The sequence below is a fragment of the Pteronotus mesoamericanus genome, unplaced genomic scaffold (assembly GCF_021234165.1).
Source record: "Pteronotus mesoamericanus isolate MK-2021 breed Mesoamerican mustached bat unplaced genomic scaffold, CSHL_Meso_final contig_74, whole genome shotgun sequence".
NCBI lineage: Eukaryota > Metazoa > Chordata > Mammalia > Chiroptera > Mormoopidae > Pteronotus > Pteronotus mesoamericanus.
Window position 1 is genome coordinate 20,814,714 of NW_026555247.1, and position 21,139 is coordinate 20,835,852.

The window sequence follows — 21,139 nt, forward strand, 5'->3', positions numbered from 1 at the left end:
ATCATATCTAAAAATTCATCACCAAACCTAAGGTCACTACTATGCTTATTTTTGAATGTTTTATATTTTACATTTAGAACTATGAACAATTTTCACTGAATTTTGTCTAAGTTGAGACATATCTGTCAACTTTTTGTATGTTTGTTTTTCCTTATGGACATCTAATTGCATGGCTAATACTTTCAGTAGAATGTTTGATTGATTTGTCACAGAAGACATTCTTGTTCTGTTACTGATATTAGCAAAAGTTAGATGTACAGTTTTTGTTTCATTTTTTTCCTTTAATAATCTTTCTTAGGTTCAAGAAGCCCTATTTTGTACCTAGTTTTCTGAAAGGTTTTTTTTAATCAAAAATGTATGTTGAATTAATTTATATCCTTTTGCTGCATCTAGTAAGATGTACATTTGGTTTTCTTTATTTAGCCTATTACTATGGTGAATTTTATTAATTTTTGAATATTGACCCAGTCTTACCTTCTGGAACAGTCCTTGCTTAGTCACGATATATTATTTTTCATATATTGCTAGTTTCAATTTATTAAATTTGTTGAGGATCTTTGGGTATGTTTCAGTAAGGGGCATTCTTCCTTGTTCTCTTTCCTGAATTTTTGTATCAGGAGAATGCTGGCCTCAAATAATGAGTACTGAGAGGTTCTATTTTTAATTTTCTGAAAGAGATCACTTAAAATTGGTACTATTTCTTCCTTAAATATTTGCAGGAACCCATCAGTGAAGCCATCTTGATTTTATCATTTATTTTTTAATATTTTTATTATTATAAATGCAATTTCTCTAATAGACATAATATTCAGGTTAATTTCCTTCTTTCTTATCCATTTGTTTATTTTATTTTACTTACCCTAGTTTCTTAAAGTGGAAGCACAGGCTACTGATTTTAAATCTTCTTCTCTAATATGAGCATATAATTTTAACAACAGTTTAAATTTTATTATTGTACTTTTAATGTTAACATATTTCTCACTGCTTTTAGTATTTTCTCATTATATTTGCTAAGTTAGCTTTAAATCTTACTGCTGTGACTTTGATGGTTCTGTCTCTTGTTTATTTTTTATTGTTGGTTTTTTGGGGGTCTTTATTTTTTTTGATTTTGGATTTTGGCAGTTTTATTATATATATTTATTCTATTTATTTCTCTTAGGTTTTGCAATACCTCAATTTATGATTTGAAGTTGTTTCATTTTTGAAAATTTTCAGCTGTTTTCAGTTATTGCTATGCTCTGCTTTCTTCCTTATACTGAAATTAAATATATATTAAACTTTTATACTGTATACTTTATGCTCTAGTGTTGCTGTTGTTTTTTAATCTCTTTACTTTATTTTGGATAGTTATAGCTGACCTAGCTTCCACTGCACTAATTCCCTCTCTTGTTGTATCTAGTATCCTATTAATCCCATCACCATTATTGTTTCTACATTTAGTTTTTTTGTTTGTTTGTTGTTTTTTCAGTTCTAGACTATCCATTTTAATCTTTTCTATGATCTCAATTTCTCTGATAAAATTCTTGGTCTAGGAGTTTATATTCTTGCACATACTAAGCATAATCATCTTAAAAATCATGTCTAATAACTCCATTATTTAGATAACCATGAATTTCTCTTTACTGTCTTTTTTTTTCTCCTGGAAAGGATAATATTGTTTACCTCCTCTAATATTGATTACTTCTGATGTAGAGCCAGGCATTATTGATGAAAAAAACTTAAAGACAATTTCAGGTATGAGATACCTTTCTTTAAATATCTCCAGAGCATTTACATTTATAACTTTTTTCATCTTGCAGATGGCTAAGGGATTTTGTAATGCTTGTTAACCTGAATGAACTCAGAGATATTTTTCTAATCTGGATTTCGGTTCTCAGAAAAGATTACCTCTCCTCCATATTCATTCTTACCACATAGACCCACAACCTCTCACTCCATAGTTAAGGCTCTAAACTAGTTTTGGATCCCAGACTCTTTAATTCATCAAAAGCTCTCAGCCTTTAATTTTCCCTCCTTAGGTATTGGGCAATACCTTAAAAAGTGGTGGCTTCAAAAATTTCTTTTTTTCTTGCTAGATTTTCTTTGTCACCTAAATCTTGGGCCTTAATTCTTCACTGTTTTGATAGTTCTCTTATGCCTTTAAATGTATATTTTAAAAATATTTTAGCAAATTGTATAGTTCTTAGTGAAAACATCGGTACAAATTACTTATGCCACCATTATTGGAAGCAGAATTTGACATGTGAATTACTAATACATAAAGTTATTTTTCTCCCTAAATTGCTAGTTGAGTGTTTCATTTTTAGCCTTTCATCATACAACTTAACAGCCCAAGCATCTCTCTGTTTTCCGATTCTCTTTCCCCATTCTAATCTCATGGTACTATCATCTGAAAATTTAGTTGCAGATTTTATTGGAAAAATCAACACTAAATTGGCTAAATTTATTTAAATATAAGTTTTACCAATATTTTAACCATTTCTTTCTGTTGCTTGCTTTTCCCTTATAGTTTTACTTTTCTGAAGTAGAATATTAGTTATCTTCTTAGAGTATGAGAGTTGAGCATCAGTGCCAACATTTCAGTGTTTTCTCCTTTTAAATAATTCTATCATATCCATATATTGAACAAATAACCTAGGGGATGCAAGTATCTAGGTTTAAATCTTTATTTTGACACTGAGAATTATTCTCTAGCTTCTTATATTAGGTGTTACTGATAAAATTAGTTGAGATATCTTGTGGTTTTATGGTTTTATATATACTCTGACCTATTTTTTATTTTTCTTTTGATCTTGAAGTTCCAAAATGGCTGAATGTGTTTTCTGTTGATCACATGCCACTTGGAGGTCCCTGTCAGTGAACTCATACCTTAAGTTTTTGGTAGTTTTCAATTGTTATTTTTTCTTTCTTTATGACTCTAGTATATTAATATTGGCATTAAATCATATATCCTTAATTATTTTTTTCATATTTTCCTCTTCTCTATTTCTACTTAATTCACTTTGGTGGTATCCTTTGATCTTGTGTACAAGTTACATAATTTGACTTATTCTTCTTCTATTGTGCTATTCCTATTCCATTGTGTTCTTTAACCCAACTATTTAGGGTGGTTTTATTAAACATCAATAATAGTAAATGTATTTAACTCTTTTTTGAATTACTTGTTCTTGATTTATGTATGTTCTTGCCTTTATTACAACTCCATGTGTTTGCCACATCTCGATGAATTTTACTCATTTTAAAGCCTTGCCTGGGCCCCACCCCTCCCCTGGGACAGATAATAATTTTCAAGCCCAGCCTGGAAAAAACCCCACTACACAAAGTGCTATATAACTAGCCCTATGGCCATGACTTTGGGTTACTGGGACATCCGCCCACTGGCTCATGCTGCCCACGTGCACTTGAAGTACTCACACTCAAACTAAGAGAAGTGCATGATGGGAGACAGACGCTCCAGGCTATGACAGAAGCCAGTGGCTGGGGAAAAATTCAAGCTGGGCCTGGACTGCCCCAATCTGCCCTACTTCATCGATAAGGCTCACAAGCCCACCCGGAGCAATGCCATCCTTCGCTCCATTCCTCACAAGCACAACCTCTGTGGGGAGATGCAAGAGAAGATTCTTAGGGACATTTTGGAGGACGAGGTTATGGACATCCAAATGTACAACACCAAGACCTGCTACAGCCATGACTTTGAGTAACTGAAGCCTGAGTTTTTTTAAGGCATTCTCTGAAGAGATGAAGCTCTTCTCACAGTTTCTGGGGAAGAGGTCTTGGTTTGCAGGAGACAAGCTCACTTATGCAAATTCCCTATGACATCCTTAATGTACAGCATATTTTTGAGTCCAAGTGTTTGGATGTGTTCCCAAACCTGAAAGATTTCTTGGTCCGCTTTGAGGGTCTGAAGTAGATCTCTGCCTGCATGAAGTCTAGGTACTTCCTCCCAACACCTGTGTACCCAAAGGCTTCCATGTGGGGTAGCAAGTAGGGCCTGTAAGTCCTGGAGATGGGAGGCCGGAGAATTGCCTGACATTTCTGCATTCTTAGAACCATCTCTTTGATTCTTTTTTCCTTCCCTGCCCACTCACCAGATGCCTTATTCACTCCTTATCTGCCTCATAACCCCTTTTTTACCCAGGTCCTCTACAGCTGCCTCCCCACATTTCTTCAGTGATGTTCCTACCCCTCACACATTAATCCTCTTACACTAATGCCAACAGGACTGACGTTCACCTCACTGGTTTTTCTGCTTTGAGGAGCCAATCAGACCCCTGGCCTGTAGAGCTCAACCCTGAGCTCCCACCACTGCCTTGAAGACCAGTATTGTCCGGTATTTAGGCCCTGCTACCCCAGCGTGGTCCCTGCCCAGCACTGCCTGATCCCCAGGAAAGCCTAATCATACCTTCCTGTCTTATTATTCCCTCTTGGCCGCTGGACTCAGGACTGAGTGTGTTGGGGGTCTGGGGTGTATTTGTTTTCCCTCTGTTGGCTACAGTGGCTGGGTTGTGGGGATGTATGTGTGGAGTGGTGGCAGGGAGAGGGACAGGTGGGATTATAAGCCTTCTTGTTCATTTCTATCTCCCTTTGTGTAGCTTTCACCTCAGTCTGGGGTTTCTACAGAAGAGAGTGCCTCCTGTGTTGGGGTCGCTCCTTAATTTCAACATTCGCAGAATGCCTTTTGTGAGCTTCTAGTACTCCGTGTCCAGGTTCAGGGTGCTCTCCAGGGTGGGGAAGGAGGTTGAGCCATCCACTGCTGGTGTGGGATCCTAGTGGCTTACCTTCTGTCACCTTTTCCTGGAAGTGTTTCTTGCTGTAGATGCCTTTCCTCTGTGCCTGTACAACATATCTCAGTAAAACACATTCCTCTATAAAAAAATAATAATACATAATAATTCATGCATGGTAGCTCACCTGGCTCCTTTACATGGGTGTGGAGTTTTCTTTTACTCTTATGTCTCAATGCACCTGTTGTGATTGGCTATCTTTTGGTTCCTCTGTGTGAGCTCATACATGCACTTAAGCAATCCTTATAGAGTATCAGCCTCCTCCTCGTGCAGTTTACGTGGCACTTAGAACAAAATCCACTGGCAAGGCAAGTGACCCTATTTGAGTTGCAGAATACTGAGTAAAGAATTGAAAATGTTATTATGTTGGTGGCCTTTAAAGTCCTTATAGAGTATCAGCCTCCTCCTCGTGCAGTTTACATGGCACTTAGAACAAAATCCACTGGCAAGGCAAGTGTCCCTATTTGAGTTGCAGAATACTGAGTAAAGAATTGAAAATGTTATTATGTTGGTGATCCTTTAAGGTCCATGGCTTCTTATTCATTCCAGGGAATCATATCACACAGGGCATGACCTTAGTGCTATATTTCTAGGCCTTCCAGACATCATGAAATCTTGTGGAAACTGAGTTTCTTTCAGGTATCCACTCTACTGTGGACCTGGTCAGCCTGACCGCAACAGCAATGAGATCCTCACCTCTGACAGCTGATTGTCAGGCCCCTCATATTCATGACCTCTACTGCATATAGGCATGAAATCTGTTGGCTTTGATCTTGTCTTTACTATTCCTACTGTCTTGAAAATACCTTCAAGAACCTAGGCTGTGTTTTAACCACATCCTGTCTTCCTTGTTTCTGTCCCTCTGACACTTAGCCATCTTGTCCTATATGGACACATGAACTTTTCTCTGTCAAAATGCTTTTTGCTTTTCCCTGCACATTGAGTGAGCCTATACACTTAGCTAACTTGCAACCAGACTTACGAATCTAGGTTGTTCTCTTAGGTATAGCTTTATTCATTCCCACAAAATTTTAAGCATATCACATGTAAAGCCCTCTAACTTCTTGTACATTATAAAATTATGCCATTAGACATTTCATGTTTTTTTATGTAGTAAATATTTGTAAAATGTCTGCTTGGTACTCAATTTTTGGGCTATCCTCTAATTAATCTCACAAGATCTTAACATATTAATTGATACTTTCATCTTCTAGAAAAGCAAGGAAATGATAGGGGAACTATGGTTCTAGCCCTAATTATGCATAATATGGAGAAATAAGTTGGTGAAGTGGAAATGATAGTAACCTTGGGGAAAAAAGGCGATCATGATATTATTTTAGAGTCTGATAGCTGGGTAGGAAATACAGATTTTTACCCTAGACTTACAGAGGTGAAATGCAAATCATTTTTTAAAAAAGTAGTTTTACATGTCTTTAATTAAAATAAAAACAAAACTTCACATTAGTAACAAATTTATCATGAACAGATTTATGAGTTTGCCATTAAATACTTCAGAAGACCCCTTTTTTAAATGATACTGGTAGGAAAGAATTGGGAGTAGCCTATGAAGACAATGAAGTTCCAATGGTAAAAAGAGTTAAGATTTTTAAAAAACATAGCTCTACATGGCAGAGAAAAAAAACAAGATAATTTATAAAAGGGTAGCATGTATCTGTCTGACACGTGCTGATATATGAGCCTGAATGGTTTTTGAAATGTGCACGGAATAGTGTTGAAAAGATTAAACTCAAAATGAGATTAAAGTTTGAGATGCAAATTATTGGATCTTCAAAATTTGATTTTAAAAACATGTTCAGAATAAGAACAGTTTAAAAAAAATAATCAGCCATCAAAAGAGACACATAAAAGTATAAAACAGATCAGATAGTTAAATGTAAATTTAAATACATAAAGGTGAGATAATCATTTAATTGACCTCTTTTTCTAAACATAACTTTAAAATCACTTTTTAAAAGCACATCTTTCTAAATTTTCTTATCTTAGTCTCTATCCTTGATTATTTTTGCCTTTTGTTTTTCATCTCACTTAAGTTTTTTGTTTTTTGTGTTTTGATCCAGAGTATTTATTGAGAGATGACAAATTCACTCCGTGGTAGATATTAATTTATATTTGATTATTCACAATTTGTGTGTTTTAAGTTCAATTCTTCTTTTGAAATTCCTTTTATGGTAACTCTCAGTGCTGGGGTTAGTGTGCAGCTCACAGGATAGGGGTGCTCTTCCTCTGTTTGATAGTTTTAATATCAAAGAGTTTTGTTATTCATCTATGGTTTCTTTTAGCCTTGCCTCTTCCTTTCCATTTTCACCTCCTTCCAATACAATAAATGCTGAGATTTTTAAGGGGTGTATCTTCATGACTATAATAGTGTTTTTGTGGTATCACAAAATTTTATTTGGTCACATTCTTGAGGAGTATTCTTAATATGTTACTGGAGACAAAAATAGATGAATTTGGCTTTTTAATGTTTAGGGAAGAGAAATGTGCAGGAAACTATTTTATAACTTTGGTTGACTAAGCTCCCATTATTTAGGATTTCTTTAATGAGACAGTTTGCCATTTGTGAGGTGATCTGGCCAGAGCTTATTTGAGATGCCTTTGTGAGCAGAATCTTTCTCTTTCTGCCCTTCTACAATATTTTTGGACATCCTGGGAAAGGCAAACTGAAGAGGAAGTTTATTTGATTAACAGTTCCTACTCAAAACTGTGTAATAAAATATCCTTTGATGTCATATTTTCCCAAAATTTTTTTCTGAAAACTTCCATGATAACAAATTTTAAGAAACGAAAGTTAGGCGTCATGCATGACAAGATTCTTTTTTTCTTGCCTGATTAAAATGAGAGAAGGAGAGAACCCTGAGGAGTGTTTTTAATACATTTTCCCCTGACACTGCATAAATCTAAGAACATTTATATGCTAATCAAACCAAAATAGGAATTATTAGTGACTGGAGAGCCCCAACATGGCTGTTATTTTCCCATCAACATATGATAACAGCTCTGACGCTGAATTAAGGAGCTGAATATTATATAAGCCCCAACAGGTTATAGTACATGACAGGTTTAAGCAATATGAAAATCCAGAAACCCTGCCCCACCTATTACATATTTATTTGATATTACAAATTGTAAATATTTAAAAATACACAAAGATACAGTGTGGGTAAATTCTTAATGTTTAATGAAATTATTCATGATATACAAAGAGTGAAATAACTCAACAAACACCATGAAGGTTAATGCATGCGAATGAATCAGAAGAGTCCAGCAATGAGAAGAAGATAGCGTGTCCTTTCCTAGGAAGATCATGAAATGGAATTAAAGTAACCTGATTTTCATGGTTAAATGATATCTCTGGGGATAAACGGAAGCATCTTTCACTGCAGACCTACTAGCAGCTAACCGAGATCCCACATCAGGTCTCTATCTCATACACTGGAACTCACTGATTCTTGTATGGTTCTCATTTTAATACCTTTTAAGATAGAAACATGGGCCCTGTTTAAAATCTATATATTTAGTTTTTCTTTTAGCAGTTTATCATATCACTTATTAAGAGATCTCCTCATGGTTAGAAAGCGCTATGAAATATAAGTTCAGATAAACAAACAATGGGAAATTCAAGAAAAAGCCAGCAAAAAAAAGCTGAGGTTATGGGTCTGGTGGGGAAATTTTTATTTTGATTTTCAGAGTTTCTAATGTTCTTATTTATCACAGATCCTAGTGCCTGAGGTCGAAGTTTACACTCCCCATCCTTAACACTGCACTGCCCACACAAGGAAAACCTCATCTGCAGAATTTCCCTGGCAGACTCCATTTGCATCTACATTCAAATGCTGTTTTCTAGTTCTTATCCTCAGAAACAACAGCAAAATTGCTCTGATGTTTACAAAGGCTCAAGAAACCAAGGCAGATAAAACAATTGTGAATAAAGTTTCAGCTACTGCCCTATGAAAAACCCAATATTTATAATGAAGCTGAAGAATATTGAAAAAATATCTGTTGATAATAGAATATTACAACCATCCCTGGAAACTTTAATTGCTAGGCTTTCATCTTTTCAGTACCTATTCATCTACTATCTATCCATCAATCTGTGTATTCTAATAGTCAGAACTCTTGTATTCTTAATTGAAAAACAAAACTTTTAGATGTTTATGTGAAACTTCATTTTTTTCGAGAATAAAAGCCATGTTGGATTTGCAGTTATACTCCATACATTCTAAGAAGATATATCCCCTATTATAGTTCTTCAAGTAAGTTTATCTTGTTTTTCAATGTAATAAAATCAGTATCTTTACTCTTAGAAGAACCCTTACTGATTAGCACAATTTTTTGTGTGTTAGAGAAATGTTTAATTTTAAATGTTAATCAGAGAGGAATTACTTATATTTTATCAAATGATTAAGATTTTATGATGTTTTTGTGACACAGTTTTCTTAGTAAAAGGGACATAAGAAACTTGGCTTTATCTGACAGATTTGATTGGTTTGACAAAAAATTATCTGTCATTTCCCGAAGAAACAATACACTATTACATCACTTAGATTTCATTTAATCTCTATATTTTGAGGTGTGTTAATTTATTTAATAATTACTTGATTACTAGTACTCGTGTAAATAAATATGATGCAAAGATCTATACCCATCCAATTGGAAGATTTCTTCAGTTCCCTGTGTAATATATGGACAAATAAACAGACACAAATATGTGTGTGTGTATGTGTATGTGTGTGTGTGTGTGTGTGTGTGTGTGTGTGTGTGTAAATAAATTTGATTCTAGGGTCCAGAAAAATTTGAATTTGGATTTTCTTGCAGAAATTAAATACTACATGACAAAGTAGCCAATTTACATAATCCCTTAGAACCTGGAGTTTCTGATGTACAAAAGTAGGGGCAATGATACTACCTAGCTTACAAGGTTGTATTAACTAAATCACTAACACGTACAGGGACTGGTTTCTAACAGTCAAAAAATAAATGGTGGGCACCTATGTGTGCTAACATTTTGCCAATAGTTAGTACTGCTACTGAAATGAGTTTTGAAAATTAGTCATACTGCTTGTTGACTTAGCAACAAGAAGTTGGTTTTAAAAACTCCGAGTAGAATGGGATAGGCCATCATGAAGATCATTTTTTTAAATCCCAGAATTTTTCCTAAGTCCTGAATATTTAAACTGAAATCATTCTGTACAGGTAGGTGAATACTCAGAATAAAGTTTTTAAAATGTTGCAAAGAATAATCCTGGCTTGTCAGAAACCTTGTCTATACTGTTCCTCTCCATACTCCATTACCTAGCAGAATCAGAGGTACAGAGGAAGTACTGGAAAATACTTTTAGTATAAATTAATTGAACTGAGAATTTTTATTCAAGAATTACTCAACCAAGGATATGTTCTATTTTTACTTAATATTCAGAGTATGAATCAAACTGAGATTAAAGTGCAATCTTTTGTGGGGCTCATACATAAACAAAGAGAATGATTAAAAACTTCCACTGGGGCCAGCAACATCTATTAGATAAACTTTTGAAAAGTTAGCCCAGCATTCAAAGTGCTTCACAATTTATCTTTTACTAAATTTTTAATCCTTATCTCCAACCATTGTACCAAATCCACTGCATACTATTTTATCAGACCAACATTCATTCCCTCTGTGACTTTCAGCCATATTTTACTTAGTACACAGGACACCCTTCTTAATTCACATATATAAAAAAAAAATTGCTCTCATAATTCAAAGTCCAGATAAAATATCTTATGTACTGTGAATACTTTCTAAGTTCCTTCTGAAAATTAATCACTCCCTCCTTTTTTATCCCATAGTCATTCTGTTCCTATCTCTAACGTATTTGTTATCACATTTTATTATAAATAGCTTTATTTATAATTTTCTTGTAACATAGTCATAAAGTCCTTCAGAGGAGGACCTTTATTGACATGTTCGTGTTTGTATGGCCTGTACTTAACATATTAGCTGGTATTTAATTTTGGTTAATAAAGTTTGTTGATTTTTGAGTTAGATTTAGAAAGAGGGAGCAAGCAGAAGGAACAAAAAATTACATAATTAACATTTCACACTTCTGAGTACCTAAATAATATTCTGGTTGCTTGCAGGATGATTCAAGTTCAATTTTCTTCAATTAAATTGTGAGTGTTCTAGTGAGTAAATAACCACTCTATCATAATTTTCAGCAACAATCTGATGGGATTAAAATGTAAATCAAGGCATCCATCACACTTTAGGCTGCTGATGGTAAAATATCCCGCACCTCCAGATTTCTTAGAGTAATAGATATGTCCTCGTCTTTCTCTTTACTGAAGAAAAGTGTAGTTTTGCCCTGAAGAATATTCTTAGCAGTAGAATATCATTAAAATTAAAAATAGTGATGAAAGAAAATGAGTAGAAATAAACAATGAGCAATTCACACACTAAAAACAGTGACATAAGGTGGAATATAATGGAAAATGAAAAATACATATAACAATGACTGGCTGACAGATTGCCATCATTTTATTCTCTGGGGTTTTGTCACAACCTTCAGTAAGGAGTTAACATTGAACATCTGGTGGACAGCCAGTGTGGAACCTCAATGAAGCTGAGAGTGCGCGATAGTAGAGGGATGAGCTTGGGGCTGTGGCTCATCTCCTCACACACACACCTAAGAAAATAAAATGAGCCAAGAATAGTATCAAATAATAACAGTTGCCTTCTAGAAAAACATCTGAGTCACATATATAGATCTTTCTTTGGCACCAAATAGTATGAAAATCAACTAAAAAAATGCTACTCTTGCTTTTGTCATCTAGAAGCTAGATGACGTTCAGCACTTAACCTCACTGAGCCTTAGGGTCCTCATCTGTAAAATATGGAAAATAATAACTCAACAAAATAAGTTCTACCTTTGTAACAGTTAAGATGATATTGTTGCCTGTGTTCTGCAAGCTGTTAAGTGAGGACATATAGTGCAATCTAATAGCAAGCTTTTTTTTTCCCTGAAAAGTCAGTAATTACCCACTCTGTTGCTGGAATCTGTCTATCTGTCTGTCTGTCTATCTATCTATCTATCATCATTTATCTATCTTTGAAGAAGAATAGTCTCCTATATTAAAAATCCCTCATGTTAATTATTGGCCTGAACTGTCTTTCCATTAGTAGCCTTAATTTTACACCAGTCTTTAATGATTGATAGATCTCATATTTTCTAGATGTCATCACCTATCATCAGCATGTGCTACTAAACCTTTAATTGCTGGCTCTCTGTCTCTTGGGGTGAAGCAGTGATGTGTAGCATTTCCCAGTTCCCTAGGTGTAAACATTCCCAGTACTATATACTCAGAGTTGGAAGAATTGTGCACAGTCATTTCTTACCGGCTGGTAAGAACGCGCTCTAGCTCACAACTGCCTCTTATTCACTAGAAGCTAATTTCCTCAAGCATCAATAAAAAACGGTGAACTTTTCTTAACTTGCTGTCTCTGAAACAAACACACTCATTTAGGCTCTTACCTGTAAATGCTGAAAATAAAAATGGAAACTGGTGAGAATAATTATTTCAATATGTGCCAAGTTCCAAGAAATTTGAAGACAGTTGTGTCTGAATTCCATTCAAATATAAGTTAAGGCTAAAGTTTGCTGAAATACCTGAAGCCAGATGTCCTGCTGAGCCACCCGGTAGATAAAGACTCTGACTTTGTTTTTGCTGCCTTGACTGTTCTGTATTCCAGCGCTCCTACTTAGAACAACCTGCCTAGTATTGTCATTGAGTGGTCCGCAAAGGACAGAGTTCTGTTTGACAGCTCAGCAGTTTTTACTCCGAAAGCCTCAAGAGACAGAAAAGCCTTCTCAGAGCAGCGCCGCCCTCCTTTACCTGAGCAGCGAAGAGCCACACCTCCAGGCTGCTTTCTCTTATCTGGTTCATTCTGTTTTCCACCCAGTAACTCCCCAACACCACTAAACTTGTCTTCCAGGTGAAGAAGAGAGGTTCCTATACAGAATCCACATAATTCAGCTCCAGAATTGAAGTAATCCTGCCTTTTGATGGCATCTTGGACTTTTTATCAGAGACTCTTTTTTACTTTAAACCTGGAAACCTTACTCTCATTCCTGTTTGATTACTTTTTGCTCTGTTTTCTTTTGAAATGCGAAGAAACATTTTCTTGTGAAACATATTCAAAAGCTAGTTATATGTTTAGGTTTGATCCTAGCCAGGTATATTCTCTGTAGTCCCGGCTTTGGCAGGCACTCTCATGGCTGTGGTCTCTGCGTCATACCATTTTCCCAAAGCATAGGTGGTGTGCACCAGGACCCTAAATTTGTTTTTTTTAAGATCTTATTTCTTTATTTTTAGAGAGAGGGGAAGGGGAGGGGGAAAGGAAGGGAGAGAAACATCAATGTGTGCTTGCATCTCATGCACTCCTGATTGAGCACCTGGCCTGCAACCCATGCATGTGCCCTGACTGGGAATCAAACTGGTGACCCTTTGGTTTGCAGGCCAGCATTCAATCCACTGAGCCACAGCAGCATGGACAGATTCTTAAAGATATCGATTCTCTGGAAGCCCCCACTATGATTGTCCTCCTCTTTTCTTTTCAGGGCAGATATGACTGATACAACATGCATTCATGAGTAGTCAGAGCTGTCCTGATCTGACTTTTGAGTTCCTTTCCTTTTCAAGCTGAGCAATTCCAACTCTTCCCACCATGTGTCCCTCTTAGAGGCTGCTAAGTACCATCATATTAGACAAAAAAGAAAACAACACTAGACTACTATTTTCCCCCTCAAGAGCAATTGAAAATTTTCTTTATGCAAATAGCATTTTTGTGTTCAGGACTAATTGGCAAATATATTCCCCAAATAATAATGTTAGTTCAGACTCTAGAGAGGGGAGCAGAGGAATGGCACACACGTTCTCCAGAAACCCAAAGACTAAATGGCAATAGGCTTTTACTAAGATAATTCTGCTCTATGAAAGGCCTTCAGGCTCACTTCCCAGAGAACAGCAACTGGAGATGAGTCATGACCCAGCTCTGCCAAGAACACAGCTACTGCATCCTCTTTTATGGTTCAGAAATGAAACGAACAACCTTGGCGTAGGACGCTAAAAAATCACAATGGGTATAACTTTCACAGAAAAGTATCAAGTATACCATTGGTTTGCCTATCTCTTATTGAAAGATATGAAAGAAGACAGTGTGTCCTTAGAGCAGCCAAGAATAAATGTGACAGTTAAACCAGACTACTTGTTTTTAAATTGTTCTGTATTAGTCTTTCTCCCTTCCTTCCTTCCTTCCTTCTTTCCTTCTTTCCTTTCCTTCTTCTTTATTTTTCTTTTTTTTTAGAGAGAGAGAGAGGCGGGCAGGGAGGGAGAAAGAGGGAAAGGAATATCGTGTGGTTGCCTCTTGCGCGCCCCCTACTGGGGACCTAGCCCACAGCCCAGGCATGTGCCCTAACTGGGAATTGAACTGGCGATCTTTTGCTTCGCAGTCCAGTGCTCAAACCACTAAGCCACGCCAGCCGGGGCTGCTTCTTAATGTACATATAATTAAAAAGTTAAGGCAAATTTTTTTTTCATTTTTCCTTCCAACTTATATTTCCATAATTCTACTTTAATCATTTAATACTTAAACATTTATAATTTTTACATTTTTAAATTCTGGGACTGCAGCTTTATGTTTGCACTGTTTTCTCACTGAATCCTTGTAGTAAACCCTGTGAGGAAACTTGGGCAGGCACCAACATGAGCAACTCTTTACACAAAGGTAGCCTACAATCAAAATGCCCAGTACTAAATTCAAGTTCTAAGTGCCTTTCTAAGTGTTCAAATGACAATTTGTTTTTAGGTGCTTTGTTCTTTTAAACATATTGATTTGGCTGCCCACCCCCATATTGAAGACTGTTTTAAAGCTATCTAGTAGTGACTTGATTATCTATAATGGAACTTCTGTCCATTCATTTGACTCTAAATTTGGAGCAATCTTTTTCTCCTAGAGCTGGTAAAATCCACAATGTACATATCAAATGCAAAGGGCCCAGGGGACAGTGATCTTTTAGAGAAATGTGAGAAACTTATAGTCATAGGAGTTGTGAGTCTTAGGGGAGCACATTTCTCAACCAAATCTAGTGAAAACCTAGAGCACGGGGAAAAACAAGAAAAGGAGGAGGGTGTGTTTTCTCTTCACTGTGGTCAAAAAATGGAAAGGCTATTCCCTCTATGGAGTGAAATGGAGAATATTGATAAACACCTTAAAACATTTATCCTGTCGATCATTAAAGGAGGGATTTAAACACCAATAAAATAATATTTATGCCTTTCAAACAAATTCTTTAGAAGACACGACTATGTTCAGTATCTCTCAGTCTTTGAAGAAAATTTACACTACTAATGAATCATATATTTATTAATATAGAAGAGAATCTGACAACAATGAAGTTCTTCCAAACAATTTCATATAGTAGATTTTCAATAAATATTTTTGATTAATTAATTATTATAGTGCATTTCTAGTCATTGGCCAGTTAGTCACCTCAGAAATATTTGTTGTTTGTATACATTTAGGAACATAATGCATATGAAAAACTATAAAATAAATGCACAAAGACATAAGTAATAATGACACATAAATAATATAGGCAATAATGTTCAAAGTTTTTAGAAGAGAAAAAGAATCCCAAAAAGACAAGTGGCCAGAACGGGTCTCTCAGAGTCCGAGTGATACTCGCTCTGTCTTGCATGTGGGTAAAACTTTGGGATATAGAGAGCAACCAAAAGGGAACCCCAGGTGTAACACAGCTACTGGGAAGGCAACGTGGGAATATTTGAGAAGGTGTGCACAGTCAACTTGAGTGAATAGAGACTACAAATATGACAATGGATAGGCAATAAAGAACATTTTTCTTCTAACTTATTTATGCCCCATCACTATGCTACCTCTAATGTGTTTTTGATGACATTTTTAAAATTCATAAAAACATGAGCATCTAGATTTTTCTAGTTTAGATGTCATTCCTAAAAGAGCTCAATGAGTTCTAAGTGACTATTGCCACAGCTTATCATTTGTGTTTAAATTTACTTTTCACATGACACTTGACTGCATTTACATGATTTTTTTTAATCTAAAGTATGTTCCTCACTACTTTCAAATATGCTTTAGGTTATGCAATAAAACAAAAGACAACTGCCCAAAAGGATGAACTATATTTCAGGGGAGAGTACAAGGCATTTCTGTCCCCAGAAGACTGTGGACATCAAGAACAAGGCATGCTTCCATGAAATTCTGTTATAATTATCAACATGATGATTTTTGTTTCCAAGATTTCACATCTTTAAGTTAATATACCTAAATATGTAGTTTGTTTTGTTTTCTTATATTTTCTGAATCCTCCCAATGACATACTCATAAAAAACAACGGCTGAAGCTATACTGTATATAAAATAAGTCTATTCTTTAAACTCCCAGGTACAATTTTAAATTGTCCTGAGGTACAGACCCAATCCACTGTCATTTTTCATGAATTTCAAAAGCCTCCAGCTTGTTTACCAACAGCTTTTATATAATCTCTACTCCTAGGCCATTTCTTATCGTCTGTCTAAGGAAATGGTATTCTTCAAGACAAGAGTGATCTCCTCCACCTACAACCAAAGGCTTTTTGACACCAAAATTGCTTATAATACCTTTTCTTTTGGAAATTCATTTTTTTCCTTCATTTTGGTAAGAACTATGTATTCTCAAGTCAAAGATTTCTCTACTCAGCTGCATCCAATATTGAGAGAATCTATTGTCTATAGGTACTCAGATCTTCAGAGATATATGAGAACAACTTCATGTAGTAGTTCAATTTTGCCATAGTAATGCCTTTTATCTATAATTAATATTAAGATTCTGAATCATTTTATCCCTATTATATTTTAAATCCATGGGTAACTACTACGCAATCTGCATGAATATCAATGCCTACTTGTCTCCCTTCCTGAATTGCATTTTTGTACTATCTATAGAAAGATCTGACCCCTTTTTTGATCTTTCTTGTTCTGTCTGCTTATAAAACAAGACAGTAGAATCATTCTGTCCTCTATGTCATAAAACTGTGTACATTACTTACTGTTATATTGCAAATTAAATAACTTAATATGATGCCAATACATTGTTTTGTTTTTGAGTCTGCAATTTGGGCAGAGTTCAGTGGGATGGGTGACTCTGCTCCACATGGCATCAGGTGAGCTGTTTGATTGAGGGATGTATCCATTTCCAAATGGTTCACCTGCTTGCCTGGAAAGTTGGTGTTGGCTGTCATCTAAGAGCTAGGCTGGAGGTCTTGATTCTTTTCAAAATGAGTTTCTCCGTGTGGCTTCTGGAGCTTCTTTGCAACATTGCACGGTCAGCCCCACTGTGTTCTTCGACATGGCTGCTGACAGCGAGCCCTTGGGCCGCGCCTCCTTCAAGCCGTTTGCAGACAAAGTTCCAAAGACAGCAGAAAACCTTCATGCTCTGAGTACTGGGGAGAAAGAATTTGGTTATAAAGTTTCCTGCTTTCACAGAATTATTCCAGGATTTATGTGCCAGGGTGGTGACTTCACACACCACAATGGCACAGGCAGCAAGTCCATCTATGGAGAGAAATTCAGTTATGAGAATTTCATCCTGAAGCACAGGTCTTGGCATCTAGTCCATGGCAAATGCTGGACCCAACACAAATGGTTCCCAGTTTCCCATCGGCACTGCCAAGACTGAGTGGCTGGATGACAAGCATGTGGTGTTCGGCCAGGTGAAAGATGGTATGGATGTTATGACAGCCATGGAGGGCTATGGGTCCAGGAATTGCAAGACCAGCAAGAAGATCACCATTAATGACTGTGGACAACTCTCATAAAGTTGACTTGTGTTTTATGTTAACCACTGGACCATTCTTTCTGTAGCTCAGGAGAGCACCCTTTCACCTCTGACTGCTTGGAATGTTCTCTAACCTTTGTGCTCTTGCTGCAGTTCATTGGCTTTCATATTTTCCTTCTCTCTTCCAAGTCCAGCTGGATTGAGGAGCTGAGTTTACAATTATGAAATAAAAACTCAATAAAAAATATTGTGTAATGTTGTACGTTTTAGTCCATGCTAGTCAATTAGTTAGAAACTTGACAGAACTTCTGTGGACCAAATCATAATTCACTGCATCAAAAAAAATCCACTCAATGCTAATCTCTTATAGATAAGTTCTTCTTTACTTTGGGCCCCAATGAGGCTACTGTGGGACAACACTAATATTCTTAGAAACCCTATTGTTTAAATACAAGGAATACTCTTAAGAATATAACAGGCCCTATTAGGGCATATCTTTAAATCTTTCTGAGGTCTAAAATATCAGATCATAGAGTCATGTCATAGAAACATCTAGCATTAAGCCATCCTATTGTGGTAGCCCACAAGGATTTGGTGTTTGTCCTAAAGCCTTTTCTTACTTTAAAAATCTATGTTTTGGTAGAGCTCAGAAGTAACAAGCATCCCTATTTTAAACTCTTAAACCTAATTCCTTTAGATTTCCTCTAAATTCTGCTCAGTCACCTAACAGGTCTTTCAATTCTCTCCTAATATTTTATCATACACAGCTAGAAAAAGTCAGTCAGCAATTTCTACATTCTGTCTTGAAAGCCTATCCAGTGAAATCCATGAGTTCATTAGATCTTCTCTCTATTTCCCATATTGTCACAGGCAATAGTGTTGACAAATGTTTGACCACTCATAAAGGCGAACCTCTTTTCTCTGGTCCACATGTTTTAGATTTTTGTTACATTGGCACTCCATTTTCAGGAACCAATTCTGCTCCAGTTTTCTACTGCTGAGTAAGAAACAATCCCAAAAGTTAATGACTTCCAACTGCAGCGATTTCATTTTATCTTGTCATTCTGTGGCTCAGGAACTAGCACAGGGCTCAGCTGACATTTAGCTGACAGCCAGGCTGATCTGATGGGTACTAATGGCTTCATTCCCATGCTTAGCACAAGAGTGGGGATAGCTAGAGGAATGGGCCTCTCCCAAGATATGACTACCCAGAGATATGGAGTCTCGAGGCATCTCTGAGTATTTCTTTTTTTTTTTTAAGCAAGGTAATTGGACTTCTCACTTGGTAGCTCTGGACTCTACGATAAAGTATTCTCAGAAACAGAAAGCTACCTGTTGTTTAAGGACTGGACTCGAAACTGTCATAATATCACTTCTTCTGTATTCTTTTGGTGACGCAGTCATAGAGGTGGCCCAGATCCAAAGGCAGATTCAATGGAAGCAGTATCCAAGAATCCATGGCTGTCTTCAATCTACCACAGGGAATATACCAGCACCACATCATTTCAAGCATAGGTTTTTCAATTTGGGTTGATTTCGTTTGCACAATCAACCATAGCCTATAAATAAAGGTGGTGGTCTGGATTATACAGTTTCATATCTTGTTATTGGAAATAATTTGGAATATATTTTGATCCATTTTTTCTTTTTTATTCCTAAAAAAAATTGATGTAGTTTGGATGAAGAAGGAAAAGCATAACTCCAAGGTGGCAACATTTGGGAATTTCTATTTTATTCAGTTCTTGGACATCCACCAAAAATTTATCCTTAATAAACCTTTTGTTCTGTGTCTCTTTCTTTTAGTGGCTTTCCATTAACTATAGGAAAGCTTTACCAATTTTCCTGTTCTGACGGTCTATATTCACTTTCTCTGATCATTTCATTTTTTATACTTTCACCTCCTATTAGTTTCTGCTAAGGCTGATAAACTTCATATGCTATTCTTTGCTGGAAGCTAAGAGATCTTTCTGTCTCTTCCTGGAACTTTTGATCTGGTATCTCTTGCCTTGAAACCATCAAAACTGTTGTTTTTATATCTTAATTGGTTTTCTTAATTTACCCATATTTAGTCCCTAAAAGATGGCAGGATAAATTTTTCAATTTCTTCCAACTCTCATATTTCATAACATTTGCATTTACAGTATAGTAAAAAAAAGACATATTTCTTTTCATTTCTAATATCTTCTAATAAGGCTTCATTAACTTTTACTCTCAGCTTCTCTCTCATACTTGAACATCATGATAACACTATAGCTAAAAAAAAAAACTGCAAAGCAGAAAATTGTATTTTTTGTGTTAAAAAAATACTTTGCCTGACCAAAGCTTTATTTTCAGATATTATTGGTTTCTTTCCTGTCTTGAACCTTAGTTTATCAAATCTAGAAATCATATGGAATTCTTGACCCACTATAATCCAGAAATATATTTAGACTGGACAAAATGCTTCAGAAGAAAATAAGACTATGACCTCCTCTGAACTCTGTCCTATTTGTAGAATAAAAGGAAAGAGCAGACACAGAAGTGCTAAAACACTGACAGAAAGACTCTGAAACAGACTTCTCTCCAGATATGGAAAGTCCACTTTTGTCATATTTTGTCACCTCTATGTCACTCGATTACAATCCAGTATAATGTTATCAAGGACTAGAATAAACTGTTTATGATTATGTTATCCAGGCTGTGAGATTGGGATGAGAGAGAGAAACCTGTCTTTAAAAAAAATCAATGTCAAAATACCTTTTAAAAATCATTCTCATTAATATATAAAGGACCCATGGACAAAGCCAAAGTGGGGAAGGATTGAGGGTTGGAGGTGGGGGTGGTGGGGTAGGGGAAAGTGGTGAAGAGGGGAAAAAACATAAATTAAATTTTAAAAAATTGTTCTTATTGAACAATAATGGGAATGGAAAAGTTACTATTCACCAGACTATTTTATGTTATCTCTTTTCTCTAACTGAATCATACACATACAAATACTTGAAATATGTTAAAAAATAAATAATGTTTTCATCATAGTCATCACATTAGAAATTCATTAAAGCATGTGAAGCCACATTGTTGAATACTTCGATGTACTGTTGTCAGGATAGAAATTAAGAGACACTTGTTGAGCATTTGCTAAGTGCCCAACTTTGTGTTAGGCATGTTTGTTTGTGTTTCCCGCATTCCAGTGTGGCACCATCAGCAGAGGTTGCTGAATAAACAATATAGGTTATAAATGACAAAAATTGTATGAGAAGAAAACCAAGTGATATGATTATTTTACAAAATCCCCAACTAAAAGAAATACTATTAGTTTGGACTCCAAATGAGAGCTCTGCTGAAAGTCAAAAGGTGTATCTTATTTTTTGAAGCAAGACCAAGACCAAGAGAAGAGCTGTTTACATTATACCACAGAGATTTTCCTTCTTCTGGAACCTAAGAATTACTATCTTCTCTCCCAGAGGAGCTACTAAGACAATGAATGGTCTTTAGAGGAAGTCACTGCAATCCCCAGAAAACTGTGTTT

The 21,139-nt window shown here is 35.8% G+C and overlaps 1 protein-coding gene and 1 pseudogene across 1 annotated transcript; both read left to right on the forward strand.

Moving 5' to 3' along the window:
- Positions 1-3,341: 3,341 nt before the first annotated feature.
- LOC129078883 (glutathione S-transferase Mu 1-like) lies at positions 3,342-3,988 on the forward strand (annotated as a pseudogene).
- Positions 3,989-15,439: 11,451 nt separating this feature from the next.
- On the forward strand, positions 15,440-17,671 carry LOC129078832 (peptidyl-prolyl cis-trans isomerase A-like). Its single transcript, XM_054583817.1, is given in 3 exon segments — positions 15,440-15,627; positions 17,184-17,450; positions 17,452-17,671. Coding segments are annotated over 3 exon segments (675 nt in total).
- Positions 17,672-21,139: the final 3,468 nt, after the last annotated feature.